This window comes from Pyricularia oryzae, chromosome 3 (assembly GCF_000002495.2).
Source record: "Pyricularia oryzae 70-15 chromosome 3, whole genome shotgun sequence".
NCBI lineage: Eukaryota > Fungi > Ascomycota > Sordariomycetes > Magnaporthales > Pyriculariaceae > Pyricularia > Pyricularia oryzae.
In genome coordinates, this window is record NC_017849.1 from 4743696 (window position 1) to 4762799 (window position 19104).

Genomic DNA, 19104 nt, shown 5'->3' on the forward strand with positions numbered 1-19104 from the left:
TCCGGGCGTTTCTGTAGCAATTGCACTAAACAATCATTTGCCACTTGTTGATTGACAGAGTTTCTGTTGCCCACGCGACTACACCAACCATAAAAGTCCGTCAAGAAGCCATGACGGCTTAGATGGTACCCAACCGACAGGTCGCCGAGATAATGACCCATCAAAATTAAACCAACGGAACATTCCACAGGCCATGGAAGGGCCGTACCCAGATATCCCCGGCCCATCCCCGTCTGGTACCAAGCGCTAACGGCCGTCGGTATGGGGCAGTCTCTTCTTGGCTGAGCCTTGAACCAGTCTTGCCCATGACTTCTTTAATGGCTTACCGCCCCTGGCCCGGGACCTGCCGATCGGGCACCGGCGCCAGCGGTTAACAAAACAAATGGGTGATCCCACATTGATTAAATTTTTATTGCCCGCCACCTTGTTCATCTTCATTACCTTGTTCAAGAGTGTACCGACCTAAAGTTTTTGACTCTGGCGGCCGGAGCAGATCTCATCGATGGCTCCTTCCTGACACAAGCGTCTCCCAGCACGTTAGTACCTAATTAAAGGAACTTACCCTTGCTTTATGCGAGTCCTTATTTTTTTTTCCATTTATCACTTTTTCGTCCTCGGTGCTTGATTTATTTGGCCACTCGGGTTTCTTCTTCAAATTTTGAAAACTTGCTGCCAACGCAGCGTGGGAAGACGACCACCGTGGCGCCAAAAATGGGCATGCGAGTGGCGGCCAAAGCAGTTGGCATTGATCAAGATGCAAAATCACGCCACCTTCCCGACGACCTGAAAGCGCGGGCTCTGGGGGCAGTTATGCCACTGGATCCCTTCTTTGAGGAGGACCCAACCGTTAAGGAGTGGCTCCTAGAGCAACGACCGACACTGGCTGGGACCTCGAGATACATCACAAGTCTTTTTCCCTTTGTACGCTGGATAGGCCATTACAATTTACAATGGCTCATGGGAGACGTCATTGGCGGCAAGTATTCTGTGAATGGCACACAAAAGCCCATAGCTGTTGCTAATCCTAGCTCAAACCAACAGGCATTACGCTCGGGTTCGTTGTTGTCCCTCAAGCAATGGCCTATGCAATCCTTGCCGGCCTTCGTCCAGAGTTCGGACTCTACACCTCCTTTACCGGCGCCGCACTCTATTGGCTGTTCGGCACATCCAAAGACATCGCCATAGGAGCCACAGCTGTAGTGTCGCTGCTGGTGGGTAAGATAATAGAGGCGGCACGCGCTGAAAATCCCGAGTCCGCCCCCGAGGAAGTGTCAAAGACCATTGCGGCCTTGTCCGGGTGCTTCCTCTTGGTATTTGGCATGCTCAGGCTGGACTGGTTGATTGAGTTCATCCCACATGTCGCCATCGCTTCCTTTGTCACTGGTGCGTCCGTCACCATCACCATCAGCCAGATGCCAACCGTCTTGGGCATTGCCGACAAGATCAATACCCGCGACGCCCCCTATGCCGTATTCGTCAATACATGCAGGGCATTACCAAAAGCCACTGTCGGTGCTGCGGTTGGGTTGACCGCCATTTTGATCTTGCACGTTATCAAGTCATTCTGTGCTCGGATGGCCGTCAAGCAGAAACACAAGGCAAAGATGTGGGACACCATCTCATCCATCCGCATGACGTTTGTGATCCTGCTTTACACGCTTATCAGCTTCATTGTGAATCGAGGTTTGTCGCCAGAAGAAGCCAAGTTCAAAATACTTGGCCCTGTGCCAACAGGTATGAAACTTGTTTCACTATCATTTCATTTACTAGGAACCATGGAAGTACTAACCCATATCTGCCACTACTACCAGGCTTCCAAGCTGCTGGTACACCCTCTTTTAACCCTGATCTCGTCAAGTTTCTCATACCCCAACTGCCGGCGCTCCTAATAATTTTGATCATTGAGCATATCGCCATTGGCAAGTCTTTTGCTCGACTCAACAACTACACTATTGTCCCGTCCCAGGAAATCATTTCCATCGGAGCCGCGAACCTCCTGGGACCATTCCTTGGCGGTTATGCAGCTACTGGATCCTTCAGTGGCACTGCCATCCTAAGCAAGGCTGGTGTTCGGACACCTCTTGCAGGGGTGTTCAACGGGTTGATTCTCATATTGGCTCTTTATGCCCTCACGTCAGTCTTTTATTTTATCCCTTCGGCGGCGCTGGCTGGATTGATCGTTCATTGCGTGAGCAACTTGATCACACCCCCCGCCACGCTCGTCAAGTACTGGCAGCTCGCTCCTCTCGATGTCTTCATATACTTTGTGGGCGTTTTCCTTTCGATATTCCTCAGCCTTGAAACTGGCATCTACGCTACCGTGGGCTTGTCGTTTCTCATTCTCCTACTGCGCATCGCGAGGTCTCAGGGGAGGTTTCTTGGCCGAGCGAGGATGCATGTTTTATCATCGCATAGCAAAGGCGGTGGCCGCAGACCCAGTGATGCATCTGAGCATTGGGAACAGAGGCTCCCATCTCAGAGCTCACAGCATTCCAGCAGTCTGGGCCATGGCTGGGTGAACAATGGCCGCGAGGTCTTTCTACCACTTGATCGTCGTGATGGTTCCAACCCAGCCGTAGATGTCAGCTCTGTCCATCCGGGGGTTTTCATCTACAGGTTCACCGAGGGCTGTACTTACCTCAACCAAGCGCAGTGTGTTGATCACATCGTCGCCCATATTACCAGTCATACTCGGAAAACAAACATGAATGAGTACAAGCGGCCAGGAGTAAGTGCAACGAAATGATTATCTCCAGCTTTCTCCACTAGGCTGCTTTGAGTTCTCGCTAACACACTGCTTTAGGATCGTCCATGGAACGAGGCCGCAGTCAAGAAGACCGACCAACCCTCAGACTACCCCAATGAACAAAATCTGCCGCTTCTCCGCGCCGTCATCTGCGACTTCAACACGGTGAATCACGTCGATAGCTCTGCAGTCGAGGGCCTGATGGACATGCGTGCACAGCTAGACCGCTGGGCAGCACCAGCCGCCGTCGAGTGGCATCTGGCCGGAGTTCGCAGCCGCTGGACGCGCCGGGCGCTGGTCGCCGCCGGGTTCGGCTACCCTAGCGCAGTGACCAGCGGCGGATTCTGGATCCCCGGTTTCGACGTTGGTGCAACCTCTTCGGGAGACACTGCGACCGTCGTGGCTGAACCGCCAAGGAAGCACCCAGTCAGCCGCGCTGATCAGGAATGTGCCGACATCGCAGACGCCACAACTCGGGTCAACAGCGTCGAGGACCTGGCCGACTGCGAGCTTGGGTTGGGTGACCGTTTGTCAAGCAGTGGAACTGCTACCCCTGGATCGGTAGCGGGCCACCTACGGCACGTCTGCGACGAGGGGCACGCTGGTGCGTGTGATGGGGCTTGTCGAGGCAAGTATGCCCCGGTTTTTGGCATTGATCGCCCCTTTTTCCACGTTGATCTGGTATCTGCTGTGTCGAATGCGGTGGAGAGTGCTAGGTGGAGAGACAAGATTGGCGAAGCAGGACCGTGCTGAGTTGCCAAGTATCTTTCTGTGCAACGCAGATGTGATTTTATTTGTTTTTTTTTCTTCTTCTTTGTTTGGATAAACACAAGTTATGATACCAGGGACAGATGTTTTAGTGGCGAGTTTTCTGCGGCATTGCAATGGCGTTTTGGGGTCATCATGAACATGGAATAGCGAATAGTAAATAGACCAAAACTAGGTATGATATTTTAAGCTATGTGTTCATCTGACTTGTGCAAATTATCTCAACTATGGAATTGCATTATAAAATGAGCTCATGGGCTTTACTTTCGAACTTTTCGAGCAAGGATAATCAATTCCATAGAAGCTTCACTTAAAGCTTAGAAGGTTGGCAAAACATCCGAACTATTCTGGAAGCAGAAGAGTATGCACCACATCCAGCTTGCACTGTAAGCAACTTTATACTTGTAATTCAGACCAAATCACCAATATTCCCAACATCAAATGGTACTTGATATTTTCATTTTCGAATCTTGCTCGGTACTCAGGTGGAAAGGAAGAAAAAAAAAAAATTACGCGAAGTCTGGTGGTCATGAGTGAGCCTGACTGACCTGGGGCTGGTTGGCGAAACGACGTCATCGGGATGTTTTGGTTGATGACAGGCAAGAAACGACCCAACCACGTCATCTCATCCCGCTGTGGTTCAGCAATGCAAAAGACGCCTCGATAATTGGTATCATGATATCTGGGCAATGATCGCCAACCTTACTCCCATATTTTTGCAGTTTAAGTGAACTGCGACACTTCACTTCCAAGACTAAGATTTTGTACCCAACACACATCCCAAAAGACAGCTGCACTTCACCCACGATCAAACATCAGCGTCCAAACGCTGAAGCCGTCACAATGGACATACTTTTGTCACTCCCCATTTTGTCATACTTTTTCGCACCGTCCATGACTTCATGGTCGACGTCGCTGAACCTACTCTTTTTTTACATGACATGGACGACACTCGTCCTGTCCCACAGCCCCCTGCGCATCGAGCTGGTGGGCATGCTGGCCATCCGCGTAGCACTGTTCCTCGTACCATCGCTCGTATCCCTGCTGTTCGACACCTTAATCCCCAGCCTGGCCGAAAGCATCAAGTTCGAGGGCGCCTCTTCCCTACCCCCTCGGGACGCCTCCCAGCTGGCCCGCACGGTCGGCCTGGTCCTGGTGAACCTCGCGCTCGAAACCTCGGTCCAGGCCGGCGTCAGCACGTCCTACACTCTGCTCACCAAGAGCCCGCTGCTGCAGACCTCGACGACGCTGCCGCTCCCCTGGGCCATCATCAAGCACGTGGGCGCCATGCTGGCCGCCCGCGAGGTCCTCACCTACCTCATCCACCGCCACGTCCTGCACAACCGCAAAGACGGCGGGCGGGTCGCGCGGTGGCACGGAACTTACGGTGCACACGCCCGGAGCGGCGGTGCGGCCCCCTACTCGCTGCTGCTGTGCGCCGACCACCCGGTCTCGTTCCTGCTGCACCGCTTCGTCCCGCTCTACCTGCCGGCGCTGGTGTTGCGCCCGCACCTGCTCACATTTTTGCTCGTCGCCGCCCTGGCGACCGCGGAGGAGACGCTCGCCATGTCGGGGTACAGCGTCGTGCCGGGAATTCTGATGGGCGGGATCGCGCGTCGCACCGCTGTGCATTGCTGCTGCAGCGGTGGGGCAAGGCAGCAGGGGAATTTTGGCGCGTGGGGTCTGCTGGACTGGATGTGCGGCACTAGCATTGGAAAGGACGTCATGGCGGATGTCAGAGACGAGGCGGAGAAGCATCGCGTCAAGGAGAGGGGGGAAAAGGCGGCGAGCGATGGGGTTGGGATGATTCAGGGTGGAATTGATGGATTGAGGAGATCACAGCGGAATAGGAATTCGAGAAGGGTGGATTAGTGCATTTCGCTAGTTTTTTTTTTTTTTTTTTTTTTTTTTTTAGTTTTATTATGTGAAACGCTTTGTCTGGTGTGTAATAAGAATCAAATGTTTTGGCCCATATGCAGATCATGCAAAAGCCAGATTCGTGATTGAAAAGGAATCGCAAGACAGAAAAAATCCCGACTTGCGATTGATGATTCTGCCACACTTTGCTATATAATATGACCACAAACCATGAGCATGCAAGCAAGTTCATCATCCGAGCTTGTCTAGTCCCTCGTGGCGCAATTGGCTAGCGCGTTAGACTGTTATATCTCATAGCAGCTATCTAGAGGCTGGTGGTTCGAGCCCACCCGAGGGAGTTTGTTTTTGCAGTTTTGTCGATACTCTCAATGCGAGAGACATCTTTTCATTTTCTCAATTCAAGTAACCTGAGAATTAAAAATTTTCCTTTTTGATTCTAGCGAGCATGTATTAGCTCTTTTTGCATATTCATCTCAGGTATCATCGCTGTGTAGAAAGATTTGCTGTAAATCAATCAATTCATTGACAGTCGGACGCACGCTTCAAATGAGTGGATGAAGTTTGACGCGCCGCGCGACAACAAAAAGTCCCTGACCCCACCTATGGCGAAAAAAAGTTCCCCAGGAGCATTAGCGAATTTGGCCGTCCGCGACAAACCTTCGAACCATCACCAAACCCAGGTACCCAAGGACTGCACGAGCAGTACTTAATACTTAAAATGGCGTCTTCAGATCAGAACATGCCCTTTATTAGGAATCTTGCATCCAGTGGTATGTTTTTTGCTGACCAATTGCAAAAAATCTCAGCGCCTCATAGCTAACAACATGCGCCTGGGCACATAGATCGCAAGTTACGCACACAAGCACTCACATCACTCCAAAACTTCCTCTCGTCAAGAAGGTCAACAAATGCACTGGGACCCGTCGAGATCCTGAAGCTGTGGAAAGGTCTCTATTATGCATTATGGATGTGCGACCGTGCCATCCCGCAACAAAACCTCTGCAACGACCTCGCCGGCCTCATGCACCAGCTGCCCCGCGAATCCGTCATCCCCTGGCTGCGCGGCTTCTGGGCTACCATGGCGCGCGAGTGGGCCAGCATCGACGTCCTGCGGATGGAAAAGTTTTTGCTGCTGGTCAGGCGAGTCCTGGGCGCTAGCTTCGCATGGATGAAGCGCGAGCAGGAGGGCGACAATGCCGGGAAGAAGAGGAAGAAGACGGCTTCCGCAGAGGGCAGGTGGCACCAGGACCGGGTCGACGACGTACTGGCGCTGCTCCAGGAGTGGCCGTTCTCCACCGCCGAGGAGATCGAGGCGAGAGAGGCGTTGGTTGCAAAGGGAGAGCACAGGGATCTGGTGCCGCCGACGGTCGCAGCCGGTCTGAGGATACATGCATTGGATATATGGGTGGACGAGGCCGAGAAGGTCGGGCTGGTGGACGCAGATGACGACGAGGAAGCCCCCAAGATACTAGAGCGGATAAATGCGCTGGTGGAGGCGCTTCACAAGGAGACCGAGACGACGTCGGTCAAGGTCCGCGCAAACGAGGCATTGAAGGACGAAAGGCTACCGTGGAACAAGGGCATGGTTGATGCCGACGCTGATGATCAGGATGGCGGTGGCAGTTGGGACGGTTTCGACGATTAAACACATATTTGTTTTGACAAATTGTTTCTAGTTCTGGGCATCAGTCTAGTCAGTTCCGGGTTTTGTTGTATCTATACGTGGTAGATCTAGACCAGGCTAGACTGAGCCAGAGAAGAAACATTGAGATTTTGATACCCCGCCCGAAGCGTGGACGATTTGTTGGCAACAGAACTGCTGTACTGGCTCTATTCTGGACTAGAACTAGTCTAGACTAGATGCCTACTACTAGTCTGGTAGGTCGGCAGGTAGGTACCTACCTAAGGGAGTGAGTTCTGTACTATTTCTAGCATCAGCAGCAGCCAACCAGTATTCAAATGACACTCGCTGAATAAATGCCATCGACGATGTTGCAAGTACCTACCTTAGGTAGCTACTGAATGTACAGTAGGTACATGGAATGCCTTGATAGCTACATTTACGCTGTACGTTTTACGCAAAACTCAGGCAATTGACATCGGATGAGCTTCCGTACCTAAAGTATCGTACCCGATGTCAACCCCGCAACACAACCTTGTTGCTTGGGGCGAGGATTGGTCCCACTAGGCCGCAGGGGTCAAGAGAAAAGAGGACCTATTCCATTTCCGACCATCCCGTGTTCGTCAACGATGGAAGGAAGTACTTGGCATTATATTCAAGTCTTCTTCATTCTATCCTTTTTATGCCGCGGCCTATTGTCTGGTTTTTAAATTTCACGGGTGAAAAAGTCACTGAAACAAATCCTCAAAATCATTTATCATGCGATTTCCGAGCAAGTCAGTCTAACTTTTGATTTGAAGCACCTTTGCGTCCTTGCCGCTTTGATGGCGGAGCGCAACGGTAGCCCGCGCACCCCGAAAGCCGTAAACACTTATCGAAAAGGGTGGTAAATGCGACAGTTACCCCTGTCCCTGTTGGAGCAAACGCGCTTCCGATGTGATCCCCACGCTTAAGGAGATCTTGAACGCCGAACGAATGGTACCTGACAAGCCTGGTCAGCAATAGAATTATGTGAGGCGTCGAGTAACAGTTAATTCCCTCGGAAACTTTCTTTTGCCCACATTTTGTAACGACGCACCCTTCCGTCCCCAATTTCCTGTGGCAACTCTTTTTTTGAGCGTCGCAATACAGAGCAACGCGTCACCAAGCTTGCTTGACTTGACTGTCGATATTGCTCAAAACCAGAACACCCACCTAGGTACAGATGGCGCTGGACGGGGAATCGCTTGCTCTTGGCAGCTACAATCTCTCAATCGTGGGAGACAAGCTGCTCGTGAACGACAAGTCCTCCACTGGCAAATCAAAATCAAGCAGATCTTGCTTCGGCACTGGCAATTCCGCCACAAAACAAAGCCAACGTACCATACCACTATACAATATCCTCTGGGCCGAGGTAGCTGGCGATAGTCTGGTTATAGACTATGCTGAGGACGTTTCCAAGACGAAAATACGCCCCACCAAGATAACCATACCTCTGCCACCGGCGACGACAGCAAAGGATACCACCACCGATGCTCCGGCAACAGCAGAAGCTGGCGCCGACCTAGAAGCTGGCAATGCCGGCGCGCAATCCTCCCCAGCCGCCCGGGCATCTGCCTGGGCGTCATCTCTCCTCGACCATAGTTATGACCCCTCTACCACGCGGCGGAAACGAGCATTCGTGATAATCAACCCGCACGCAGGCCCCGGCGGCGCAATGCGCAAGTTCGAGACCCAAGTACGCCCCATATTCCTCGCAGCCCGCATGGAGCTCGAGATCGTCACGACAACACGGAGGGGGGAGGCGGAGGAGATTGTGCAAAAGCTGGATCTCGACAAGTACGACGTCATCGCGGTTGCGTCCGGCGATGGACTGGTGTACGAGACGTTCAACGGGCTCGGCAGACGGCCGGACGCTCAAAAGGCCCTCAAGAGCGTCGCCGTGGTGCACATACCGTGCGGGAGCGGCAACGCCATGGCTTGCAACCTCTACGGCACACATAGGGTGTCTCCTGCTGCTCTGGCTGCAGTCAAGGGCGTGCCGACGGCTTTGGATCTCGTCAGCGTCACGCAGGGCAACACGCGAACCCTCAGCTTCCTGAGCCAGGCGTTGGGTGTCATTGCAGAGTCTGACCTGGGGACAGACAACCTGCGGTGGATGGGTTCTGCACGTTTTACGTATGGCTACATCACGCGCGCGGTGAAGCGAGCCGTTTATCCTTGCGACATCTCCGTCAAGGTGGAGATTGATGATAAAGCCGGGATTAAAGAGCACTACGCCAGACACCGCCCGGACAGATCCTCCACGGCCCCGGTCACAAAGGCAGACTCTGTTGTCGATGGCGATGTTGGAACCGAGGTTGGGGAGGGTCTACCTCCCTTGAAGTACGGCACAATCAACGATAAAGTTCCTGAGGGCTGGGAAACATTCTCATACGACAATATGGGACAGCTTTACTGCGGAAACGTAAGTGCTTTGTGTCCCCCCTATTTACCATTTCATCGTCTCGAAGAACCATTACCAAGCTAACAATTTCCCGATCAGATGGCCTACATCATGCCCGATAGCAACATATTCTCCGCAGCCTGCATCAACGACGGTATGATGGACCTCGTGACGGTCGACGGCGACATCTCGCCGTTCAAGTCGTTGGAGCTGATGACGCTCGTCGAGAGCGGCAAGTTCTTTGATGACTCTCGCGTCAGGTACCGCAAGGTTTCAGCCTATCGCATCACTCCTCGCAACCAGGCAAGCGGCTACATCAGCATCGATGGTGAGGGCGTGCCGTTTGCCCCTTTTCAATGTGAAATTCACCGAGGTCTCGGCCTAGTTCTATCCAAGGCCGGCACCTACGAGGCCCCTGGCCCAATGAACTGGGAGAAGGTCGCGGTGAACAAGTCCTAGTGTCGGCCCCCTGGCCTCCGATGCACGGCTCCTCTCCCAATTCACTTGACGTCGCTCTCGTTGATTTTGTATGAATTTGTTTTATTTGCACCTTTGAACCCTTCGAACTCCAGTGAGTTGGCCAATAAACCGATTGAAGGGGCAAAGCAGTCGCTAGAAGGATAACTCTCAGCGAAATAAGATACCCTAATTTGAGTTTTTTGTTCTTTTTTGTTTCTTTTTTTTTCGGTAAACAATCCTGATATTTCAACGCTAGTGTCCCAACGCCAATGGCTGTTCCTCTTTGTCCTCATAGTTTCATGACAATTTCTGTGTATAATACCATTAAACATAACTTCTTGACGATCATGCGTGTTGACGCGATTACAAAACCAACTCTTTTGAAACCCTCGATTATCAAGCTGCAGAAGCCTTTGTTGTTTGGAGGCCTGGGCAGGACTTTAACAGACGTTGTTAGCAGGCCCTGGGTGCTTGAGGTCCTCAAAAGGCAAGGCCAATAACGTCATAGTCGAGGATGACAACCGGGCGAGGAGCCGACTTCCTGCGAAAGACACAAATCAGCCGGCGCGAACTGCCAGCCTCTTTATTCCTGTAGACATCGGCGGGGGAGATGCAAAACTCCTGGCAGCGCCGATACCTCTCCCACAGGTCATCCATCTCCGGCTCGTAGCTGGGGGTCTCGCGGCCCTTGATCATGACGTCGGGTGCGTGGCTGGCGAGCAGGAACGCGTCCCGGCTGAAGTCGGTGGCCTCCTCGGCGCTGTTCAGGCACACCACGATCTCACGGTCCACATGCTGCTCCTCCACGGTGCCCTGAGGAGGAACGAGGTAGCCTGGCGGAAACAGCAGTTCGCAAAAGTCAACATGCGGTGATGGGATGGTGCGGATCGCCGGCGGCGCCATCCGACGTGTGCGCTCCAGCTCATCCCTGAGGACCTCGTCGGTATTTCGGAAGATGCGCCTGATTGCGGCCAGACAAGTCGGCCTCTGCTTCGGGGCTGGAGGGGGCGGTGGGATCTTCTCGGCGGGCGGCGTGCTGAGGATGGCGTCCGTCATGGCCAGGAACTCCTCTATCGGACACAATATGCGGCGGAATCGCCGAATGAAGCTCTTGAGGCGCGGCGGCAGGCCCGGGACGCCGTGGTGCTCACCCCAGCCCGCGAAACCCTCGAGGGTGACCATGTCCTCGCGGAAGAAGATCTGCAGGCCCTCGAGGCCGAGCTCTCGAAGCACGAGCGCCGAAGCCTCATTCTTGTGCTGGTTTGCGGCCGTCTGCGGGTAGGGGCCCTGCTCGCCGGCGACGGCGCCCAGGAGCTCCTCGCGGTTCCTGCACCTGACGACCCAGCGTCGTCCGGCGGACGGGTGATCAAAGACCTCTTTGGGGTCCGATACGGGGATGCTCTGCAGCGCGACCTCGAGGCGGATCACGCGGCCGAGCAGGAAGCCGTTTTCGTTTAGCGGCTCCGGGTCACTGGGCTCGATCACTGGCATGCTGGCGATGGAGAGCCTTTCGATGCTTTGCGGGAGGGGTTTGGGCCATTTTTGGGTCGGCATTGTGTGAGGGAAGAAGTCTGATGTAGAAAAAGTAGCTTTTCCGTGATGCGCAGTGGGTATTGGAACGAATGGTAGACACGACTGCTTTTTTCGTGGTGAAATATGGTATAAATGAGGGTATATACAGTCGCTTCAAGGTGCGTATGACATGCTCAAACTTGGGGGATGAAGATTAAGGCGGGGGTAAAATCGCCAGTCTGGGTATAATGAATGGTCTAGGGGGAATAAAGAAAGAAAAGTAAACAAACATGTATTAATGGTTTCTAGGCGAAAAAAAAAAGAAAATATGCACAGAAGATGTTGGTTCAGAGTTTAAAAAAGACTAAACATGTCATTATGCAGGCTTACGACCAAAATTGTGGCGGAGGTTTTCGCCCCAGCTGAGAACTTCACCTGTGTTGACTGTCGGCAAGTTATGAGACCAAAATTCGTCTTCCCTTCTCTAGAACCAGACTAGTTCGATTGTTTATTATCAGATGATAGTCGTCTGTACCACCGTTCGGTATACCCCCCGGCAAGCAGGCACCAGAACTTACAAGTTGTGGCTGAGACATTTGCGAACCTTACTGGACACAAAGACTTACCCGACGCTCTATGGAAATCAGCATGCGTAAGGCGACAATGACGACAAAGCAGACACGAGACAAAGGAAACATGATTGGTCAGGTCGACTCTGCCTTCTATTAAATGAGCTAAACTGCGTGCATCTTGTATCAGCAAGTCTACTATTTTGAGGGTATTCTTTCACCAAGTACGACAACCAGATATACCCACCACCTAAACCCACTACCGATCTTTCCCACAACAAATTACTTTAGTCTATCCATCACCTTCTAATATTTCTCACTAAAATGCTCAACATACCATCCCCATTCTGGGGCGCAAAGCCCAAGCCGAAGAAGGAGCCTGGCCGTGTCACCAGCACAGAAGCCCACATACACTACGAGGGACACTCGATGGTCATTGACATCGCCCTCCGCCCCCAGAGTGACACCACGTCTCCCTCTGCCAGTTCCAAGGCCACAGTAGACAGAGACTACGACGAATTCGTGACAATGGCCATCCGTATTCACTCACACCTGCTCGAAGAGTTCCAGCGCCACAAGGCGGCGTGGAGAGCCAAAGCCTCGGAGGAGTACGGAACCAAAGATCAAGACGACGCTCAGTCCAGTGGTGCTCTTGAGGGCGCCGAAGACAACCTCTCTGCAGAAGTCATCTTCGGACCGGAGTGGGCGGAGCGTGAGGAGCTCCTGCAGCACCTTGCGGCCGAGACTGAACGCAGAGAGGCTGAATACGATGCCTTGATGGAGGAGTTTTGGGTGTTGGGCTTCTTTGACAAGAATGGAGAGATCGAGAACGAAAACGAGCTGGGAAAGATACGATCCCAGGACTGGGGTGAGGTCGAGCCCGTCGAGGAGTACTGGGAGCACGTCAAGGTGGAGGGTATGATGTACTGGGATGACGGCATGGGGATGCGGTCCGGCGAAAGTTTTCAGGGGGATAGTTACGACCTCGGGGAGGACAGCCTTACGCAAGACACTGTCTTGCGGTCCGTCGATGGTCCGGCCGATGAAGAGATCGCGGCTGAGATGGGACAGGAATTTTCAGAGGTTTTGGAAGATGAGCAAACATATCCCGCTTCTACCTTTACTATTGGCGAAGGATCCGATGTAGGGCAAAGTCCGGATGGATCTTGTCCTGGGTGTGCTGCCGAGGAATATCCAGGAGTAAGTCCAGGCCGCTTCCCCGAGACCGGCACCCACGACAACCCATCTCGTATGGAGAGGCATCGGGTTTCGTCAGTTCCGCCAGAGCCCAAGCCCAAAGAGAACTATAAGGTGTCAAGGTCAGCTTAGTGCGATTGGTTTGAGGTCATATATGATGAAGACTCCGCTCTCGACTGGCACACAAAAAACTGTGGTTCTCTTGCTGGACTTGAGAATAGCTTCATTTGTCAATCAAGAAGAGACCTGATCTTGTGTCCGAATATTTTGAGAAGAACAGAGCATCTCCCAGATACTGGAACGATTACAATCAAGGCCCGTACCTTTCGACAGAAGCAAAAGAACAAAAGACTTGTGCTTAACGGAATCTGAATCATGTATACTGACCCGAGACCAGAGCAGTCTCGGCTGCATGGCAAGAGCATATCGTGCCTTTGACCAGCATGTGATTTGTTCAGGACAAGACAAAGACAAACAGGACCATAGTGTGGCGCATCGGTCCTTGTCCAACCGCGTTCTGCACGCGGCGAGCACGTGGCTAATGCTTAGACCTCGAATTTTGACAGCCCAGACAGCATCTCACACTAACGGTAGTACATGTCTGAAGTTGTTTGTTGCGATGACAATAAAATGAATCGATTGCCTATTGGAACTTTGGAAGAAATGCTCCTTCTGACTTTTTGTTACTTCGTACCGTACGTGGATGGTTAGGAAGGTACAAAGTTACAACACGTTAAAGTGGAGCAGAGCTTAGCCTAGACCCACTCGGCTATCGGGCTGCTGTATTATCTCAACTTATCCACCAGCGTCTGCGCCACACTTTGTAAACGCCTCTTCCAAGACACTGCTGGTCGAAAGTAAACTTGCTCCAATACCTTCACGTAAATACCTATTTTACACACTACGGTATTCGAGAACCTTGAAGTAGCTCTCTGCGCCATCCAGGTAATCTTTAATACAACCGTCACCGTGGCGCCACTGAATTTTCTCTGGTCAGCCGGATCAGCTCCGGGCGGCGCAGCCAACACCACACACACCCAGGACAAGGACGCTGCGCCGGACTCGCTTCAAGCCATGCCTAACCACCCTGACACTCCCACCCTCACACCCCAGTTTTGTTTCTCTACACTTGCGTTACGAGGTTCGTACGAGCTTTAGATATGTCAATGATTTTTTTTCGTTGTCAGGGATGATAGCCAAACGAACACCGGCGCTAAAACCGCTCACTTGCACTATGACGTAGAGTTCCTCCGCTTATCCCGAAGCGCCATCGACGATTCCATCACACAGAACCTCAACGCTCTGCAAGAGCCGGCAAAGCAACAATTCGACCCGGCGGCCGTGTCGCAACGAATAGCCCGACCGATGCACCGGATGATCGAGGCAGAAAAGTGCCAGTCCTTTAGGGAGAAGGTGCTCTTCCCGTCGTGGAAGGCCCGGAGTGACGTGATATCCTACTGCGCCGCGGTGGCCACGAGCCCGGACCCCAGCGACCCGGACGCGGCGCTCAGGGAGGCGGAGCTGGCCAAGGACAAGGAGAGGGTCATTGACGAGAGGTTAGATCCGTACTCGGCGCGCTTCTATCCGAGGGAGGCGCGGACCGAGAGGCTGGCCATACTGCTGCGACAGGAGCGTGGGGTGGAGAACATTGTCAGGACGCGGACGTGGGACATTATCAAGGGGAGGTGCCCTGAAGACCAGTTTGAGACCTGGGAGGACTCTTTCAATCGGTGGCAGAAGAGTATGCGTGAGCGACCGTCTGCGGGGACACCCTCTCCTTAGGTTTTGGGTGAGGGGGATACTGATACTCTCGGATTTGTAGAGGGATATATACGCGAGGCATATGTGGTTGTTGTTGTTGTTGCATAAGGTATATATGTACGTCTATGTGTACACATCGACTCAATAGAAAAACAATCTTTTCTTTTTTACTCATCTTGCGGTTACTGGGAGTTGTTTTCACCAAGGCAATACATCTAAGCACGAGGGAGGCGTGCAACAAGGTACCTTACCTTGGTACCTTAGCTTTATCTAATCTCCGAAAGCTTTAAAACAGTCGAATGTGGGGTTGTATGCATCGATGGGCTCCACCTCCCGCCCATGAGCGAATCCGACACGCGGGCTGTGTGTTTGTCAAGTGCCACCACAGCCAAGCATCAGCCCAGTCTCAAAGCAGTTCGAGACACACGATCTCCTTTGGAGGTACCTAGCGTATGGTAGCTTTGGCGTAGTCAACAACGCCGCGCAGCGAGGTCGGAGTGTTTTCTATTGTATCGAGGACATTGCCGTCGCCCAGACAAACTCTAGGCAGGAGGCTCGTAGCTTTTTCAATTCCCAGACACACGATTCGATTCGACAGCCCTTTGAAAACGGAATTGGGTCCGGTTCGAGCTGCCCGTGCTTGCCCCTCCACTTTTTTCCCTCCATCGTCCGCTTGCTTTCGTCAAGAGTGGAAGGCTCCGACTTGACTTTTGCGCAAGTCATCTATTCCTCCTAGCCTCCATCCATCTCAACAACACCCCACACCTTCGACCCGAACCCAGGCGTCGTCGACCAGCTTCAAAAAGCCTGGAATTAAATTAAAAAGGGGAGGGAGATACGACATTCACACAGAAGCAACACACACAGAGACACGCCCATCATGTCGCCATCACAACCCCTCAGTACGAGGGACAGCAACCTGCTTCGGACGGTTGTCCGAAACTTCGAGGACAAGCAGTACCGCCGTGGCCTCAAGGCAGCAGAGCAGATTTTGAAGAAGAACCCCAAACATGGCGAAACCATGGCCATGAAGGCCCTGATCATGAACGCTCAGGGCAAGACCGAGGAGGCTTTCGCACTGGGCAAGGAGGCTGTCTCGGTCGACATGAAGTCGCATGTCGTGTGGCACGTCTACGGCATGCTTTACAAGACGCAAAAGAACTTTGACGAAGCCATCAAGGCCTACAAATTCGCCCTGCGCCTCGAGCCAAAGTCTGCCCAGATCCAGCGCGACCTGGCCATCCTACAGATTCAAATGCGCGACTACCAAGGATACGTCCAGACGCGCATGCAGATGCTCACGGCCCGACCCCAGCTGCGCCAGAACTGGACCGCCGTCGCCATTGCCCACCACCTCGCCGGGAACCTCGCCGAGGCCGAGAACATCCTCACTACCTACGAGCAGAGCCTCAAGGTTCCGCCTTCACGGGCTGACTTTGAGCACTCCGAGGCCATCATGTACAAAAACACCATCATTGCCGAGTCGGGCGACACACAACGCGCCCTAGACCACTTAGAAGAGATCTCAAAGAGCGTGCTGGACCGCCTGGCCGTCATGGAGACCCGGGCAAAGTACCTGAGCGAGCTCGGCAAGAAGGAGGAGGCCACCAAGGCCTGGAGGGCCCTCTTGGACAGGAACCCGGACCATGCGGATTACTACTACGGCTTGGCAGAGGCGATGGGTATCTCCGATGATGTGGCTGCCAAACAGGCCATCTTTGACGAATATGCGAAAAAGGCTCCTAGGTGCGACGCTGCGCGTCGGTTGCCATTGGATATCCTGTCCGGTGAGTATATGCCCCAATATTTGCTTGCTCGAAAGCGGGCTCTCGGCCATCATTGTTTCTACCACGACATATCGACTGACATAACCTCCGGAAACAGGTGACGAGTTCAAGACAGCTGCTCGGGAATACCTCACCTCCATGCTGAACAAGGGTGTCCCGTCCACGTTTGCTAACCTGAAGCACCTCTACTCGGATTCGTTCAAAAAGTCAACCCTACCAGAGCTTGTATTGGAGTATATTTCATCCCAGGAGAGCAGTGGGGAGACCAACGGGGACTCGTCCAAGGGCAAGGCCGCGGCCCTTTATTTTATGGCTCAGCACTACAACTACCACCTCAGCCGAGACCTTTCCAAGGCCATGGAGTTTGTTGAGAAGGCCATCGAGCTTGCACCAACCAGTGTTGATTTCCACATGACCAAGGCAAGGATATGGAAGCACCACGGAAACACCCAAAAGGCCTCGGAGACTATGGACCAGGCGCGGGGGCTCGACAAGAAGGACCGTTATGTCAACACCAAGGCTGCAAAGTACATGCTACGCAACAACGAGAACGAGCAGGCTTTGGAGATTATGGGGTTATTCACCAGGGCAGAGACCCCAGGTGGCCCGCTTGCCGACCTGCTGGATATGCAGTCCGTCTGGTTCCTTACGGAGGACGGCGAGGCTTACGCCAGACGGGGCAACATTGGAATGGCACTAAAGAGGTTCCACGCTATCTTCAACATTTTCGACATCTGGCAGGAGGACCAGTACGACTTCCACACGTTTTCTTTGAGGAAAGGCTTGGTGCGCGCCTATGTAGACATGATCCGTTGGGAGGACAGGCTTCGGGAGCACCCCTTCTACTCACGAATGGCACTCGACGCAATCAAAATCTACCTCGATCTGCACGACAGCCAAGAGCCGGCAGCCGACACGAACGGGGTCAACGGTACATCGGACGGCACCGACGGTCTGAGCGAGGAGGCGATTGCTGAGAAGAAGAAGGCTGCCAAAAAGGCAAAGAAGGCTCAGGAGAAGGCGGAGCGTGAGGCACAAGAAAAGGCTGCCAAGGAGAACCCGAACAAGGGTCAGAAGAATGTCAAGGCGGTGGATGGGGAGCCTCCCAAGAAGGTGGACGACGACCCATCTGGTCTCAAGCTGGCTGCAACCAAAGATCCTCTGGGCGAGGCGGTCAAATTCCTTGTGCATCTGCTGCAGTTCAGCCCCAAGCACATCGAGGCGCAACTGGCCGGGTTTGAGGTGTACATCAGGAGAAGTAAGTTTTTGTCTTTTTGTTGCTGTCCCAGGGGTATCTACCTGTCTTTCCGACTTGCTAACAGCGACGGCTCCATTGAAGACAAGTACATTCTTGCGCTTGGGTGCTTGAACGCTGCGCGTGCGATCGATCCCAACCACCCCAGATTACATGAGCAGTCGATCCGTATGCGGAGCGCCCTCAATGCGGCCCGCGAATCTTTGCCACCAAAGGTTGCTGAGGTGATTGATTTGGAGTTTACCACGGTGCCCCCATCAGCGGATCTGAACAAGCTCAACAAGGAGTTCCGCGACCAGAACAAGGGCAAGCCAGCACACGAACTGGCGGCCATCCGTGCCAGCAAATATATTGGAGCCGACCAAAAGCAGAGCGAGAAGGACATCACGTCAATCCTTAACATCGAATCGCTGACTTTGGAGGATGCCGAGGCTGCCATGGACACCCTGAAGAGCTGGAGGAGTAGCGAACTCGAGACTGCCAAGAAAGCTGCCAAGAGCAGGTTTCCAGAGGCAACTGTGTTTGCGTGATAAATTCACGGCGATAAGCCACTTTGGCTTTTGGTAGGGTCACGTCGGCAACCATCATCAGCAAGGAAGCCGATGGAAGGTTAGCTAACGTTTGAGAGAACTAGGTGTGCTGTTGTTATTTTTTAGTTTCGTGTTGCTGGAAAGTTGTCCATAAAAATTCAAACCCAGGAGGAAACTTGGGTGGGTTGTTCAAATGGATTGTGTATATTCGACGCCATGTCGGGACACCAGAGGAATGTCGGTAACGAGGTATATGAAGTGGTATATGGCGACATGTCATCAAGGCAGAGAAGAAAAAAAGAAAAGAAGGCAACACAACAAAATGGGCATTCTCAAGACATTTATCATGTGGAAGGTTGTAATGACGGTTCATGGAGGGGGTTAGTGCTAAATCCACAAAAGTTGGGTTGTTTGGAGCACCCATCACAACCTTGACAACTAAGTGAACAAGCGCAATCAGGGATCTGTGAGGAGGACAAAGAGGTAATGCCTCTGGCCTTCATTGTGAGGAATTGCAGGCTAGTTGCATGTGTCTCGTTCCACAATGGGGGGTTTTTTTTTTCTTCAAGTTTTATTTCGTGGGGATTCCATGCCAA

The 19104-nt window shown here is 52.8% G+C and overlaps 8 protein-coding genes and 1 non-coding gene across 9 annotated transcripts; 8 read left to right on the top strand and 1 right to left on the bottom strand.

Annotated features, from left to right (window-relative positions):
- The first annotated feature begins 341 nt into the window (after positions 1 to 341).
- MGG_15133 (sulfate permease 2) lies at positions 342 to 3703 on the top strand. The gene is made up of 4 exons (XM_003712628.1): positions 342 to 976; positions 1042 to 1734; positions 1812 to 2728; positions 2804 to 3703. Exons 1-4 carry the CDS (start codon positions 712 to 714, stop codon positions 3497 to 3499), a joined length of 2571 nt encoding a protein of 856 aa, XP_003712676.1. The 5' UTR covers positions 342 to 711; the 3' UTR covers positions 3500 to 3703.
- A 433-nt stretch (positions 3704 to 4136) lies between these two features.
- On the top strand, positions 4137 to 5486 carry MGG_15134 (uncharacterized protein). Its single transcript, XM_003712629.1, has one exon. The coding sequence runs from the start codon at positions 4358 to 4360 to the stop codon at positions 5384 to 5386; it is 1029 nt and encodes a 342-aa protein (XP_003712677.1). The 5' UTR covers positions 4137 to 4357; the 3' UTR covers positions 5387 to 5486.
- Positions 5487 to 5641: 155 nt separating this feature from the next.
- Positions 5642 to 5730, top strand: MGG_20152. The gene has a single exon. It is a non-coding gene; the product is annotated as a tRNA-Asn (tRNA).
- Positions 5731 to 6014: 284 nt separating this feature from the next.
- Positions 6015 to 7382, top strand: MGG_05146 (ribosomal RNA-processing protein 1). Its single transcript, XM_003712630.1, has 2 exons — positions 6015 to 6162; positions 6235 to 7382. The coding sequence occupies exons 1-2, from the start codon at positions 6111 to 6113 to the stop codon at positions 7035 to 7037; spliced, it is 855 nt and encodes a 284-aa protein (XP_003712678.1). The 5' UTR covers positions 6015 to 6110; the 3' UTR covers positions 7038 to 7382.
- A 275-nt stretch (positions 7383 to 7657) lies between these two features.
- On the top strand, positions 7658 to 10296 carry MGG_05147 (sphingoid long chain base kinase 4). The gene is made up of 2 exons (XM_003712631.1): positions 7658 to 9459; positions 9538 to 10296. The coding sequence occupies exons 1-2, from the start codon at positions 8218 to 8220 to the stop codon at positions 9895 to 9897; spliced, it is 1602 nt and encodes a 533-aa protein (XP_003712679.1). The 5' UTR covers positions 7658 to 8217; the 3' UTR covers positions 9898 to 10296.
- On the bottom strand, positions 9649 to 11748 carry MGG_05148 (uncharacterized protein). The gene has a single exon (XM_003712632.1). It carries the CDS (start codon positions 11449 to 11451, stop codon positions 10378 to 10380), a length of 1074 nt encoding a protein of 357 aa, XP_003712680.1. The 5' UTR covers positions 11452 to 11748; the 3' UTR covers positions 9649 to 10377.
- Positions 11749 to 11801: 53 nt separating this feature from the next.
- MGG_05149 (uncharacterized protein) lies at positions 11802 to 13554 on the top strand. The gene has a single exon (XM_003712633.1). The coding sequence runs from the start codon at positions 12303 to 12305 to the stop codon at positions 13305 to 13307; it is 1005 nt and encodes a 334-aa protein (XP_003712681.1). The 5' UTR covers positions 11802 to 12302; the 3' UTR covers positions 13308 to 13554.
- A 471-nt stretch (positions 13555 to 14025) lies between these two features.
- On the top strand, positions 14026 to 15106 carry MGG_05150 (caffeine-induced death protein Cid2). The gene is made up of 2 exons (XM_003712634.1): positions 14026 to 14316; positions 14419 to 15106. Exons 1-2 carry the CDS (start codon positions 14250 to 14252, stop codon positions 14955 to 14957), a joined length of 606 nt encoding a protein of 201 aa, XP_003712682.1. The 5' UTR covers positions 14026 to 14249; the 3' UTR covers positions 14958 to 15106.
- A 710-nt stretch (positions 15107 to 15816) lies between these two features.
- Positions 15817 to 18508, top strand: MGG_05151 (NMDA receptor-regulated protein 1; the record flags this gene model as incomplete). Its single annotated transcript, XM_003712635.1, has 3 exons — positions 15817 to 16723; positions 16821 to 17981; positions 18063 to 18508. The coding sequence occupies 3 exons, from the start codon at positions 15817 to 15819 to the stop codon at positions 18506 to 18508; spliced, it is 2514 nt and encodes an 837-aa protein (XP_003712683.1).
- Positions 18509 to 19104: the final 596 nt, after the last annotated feature.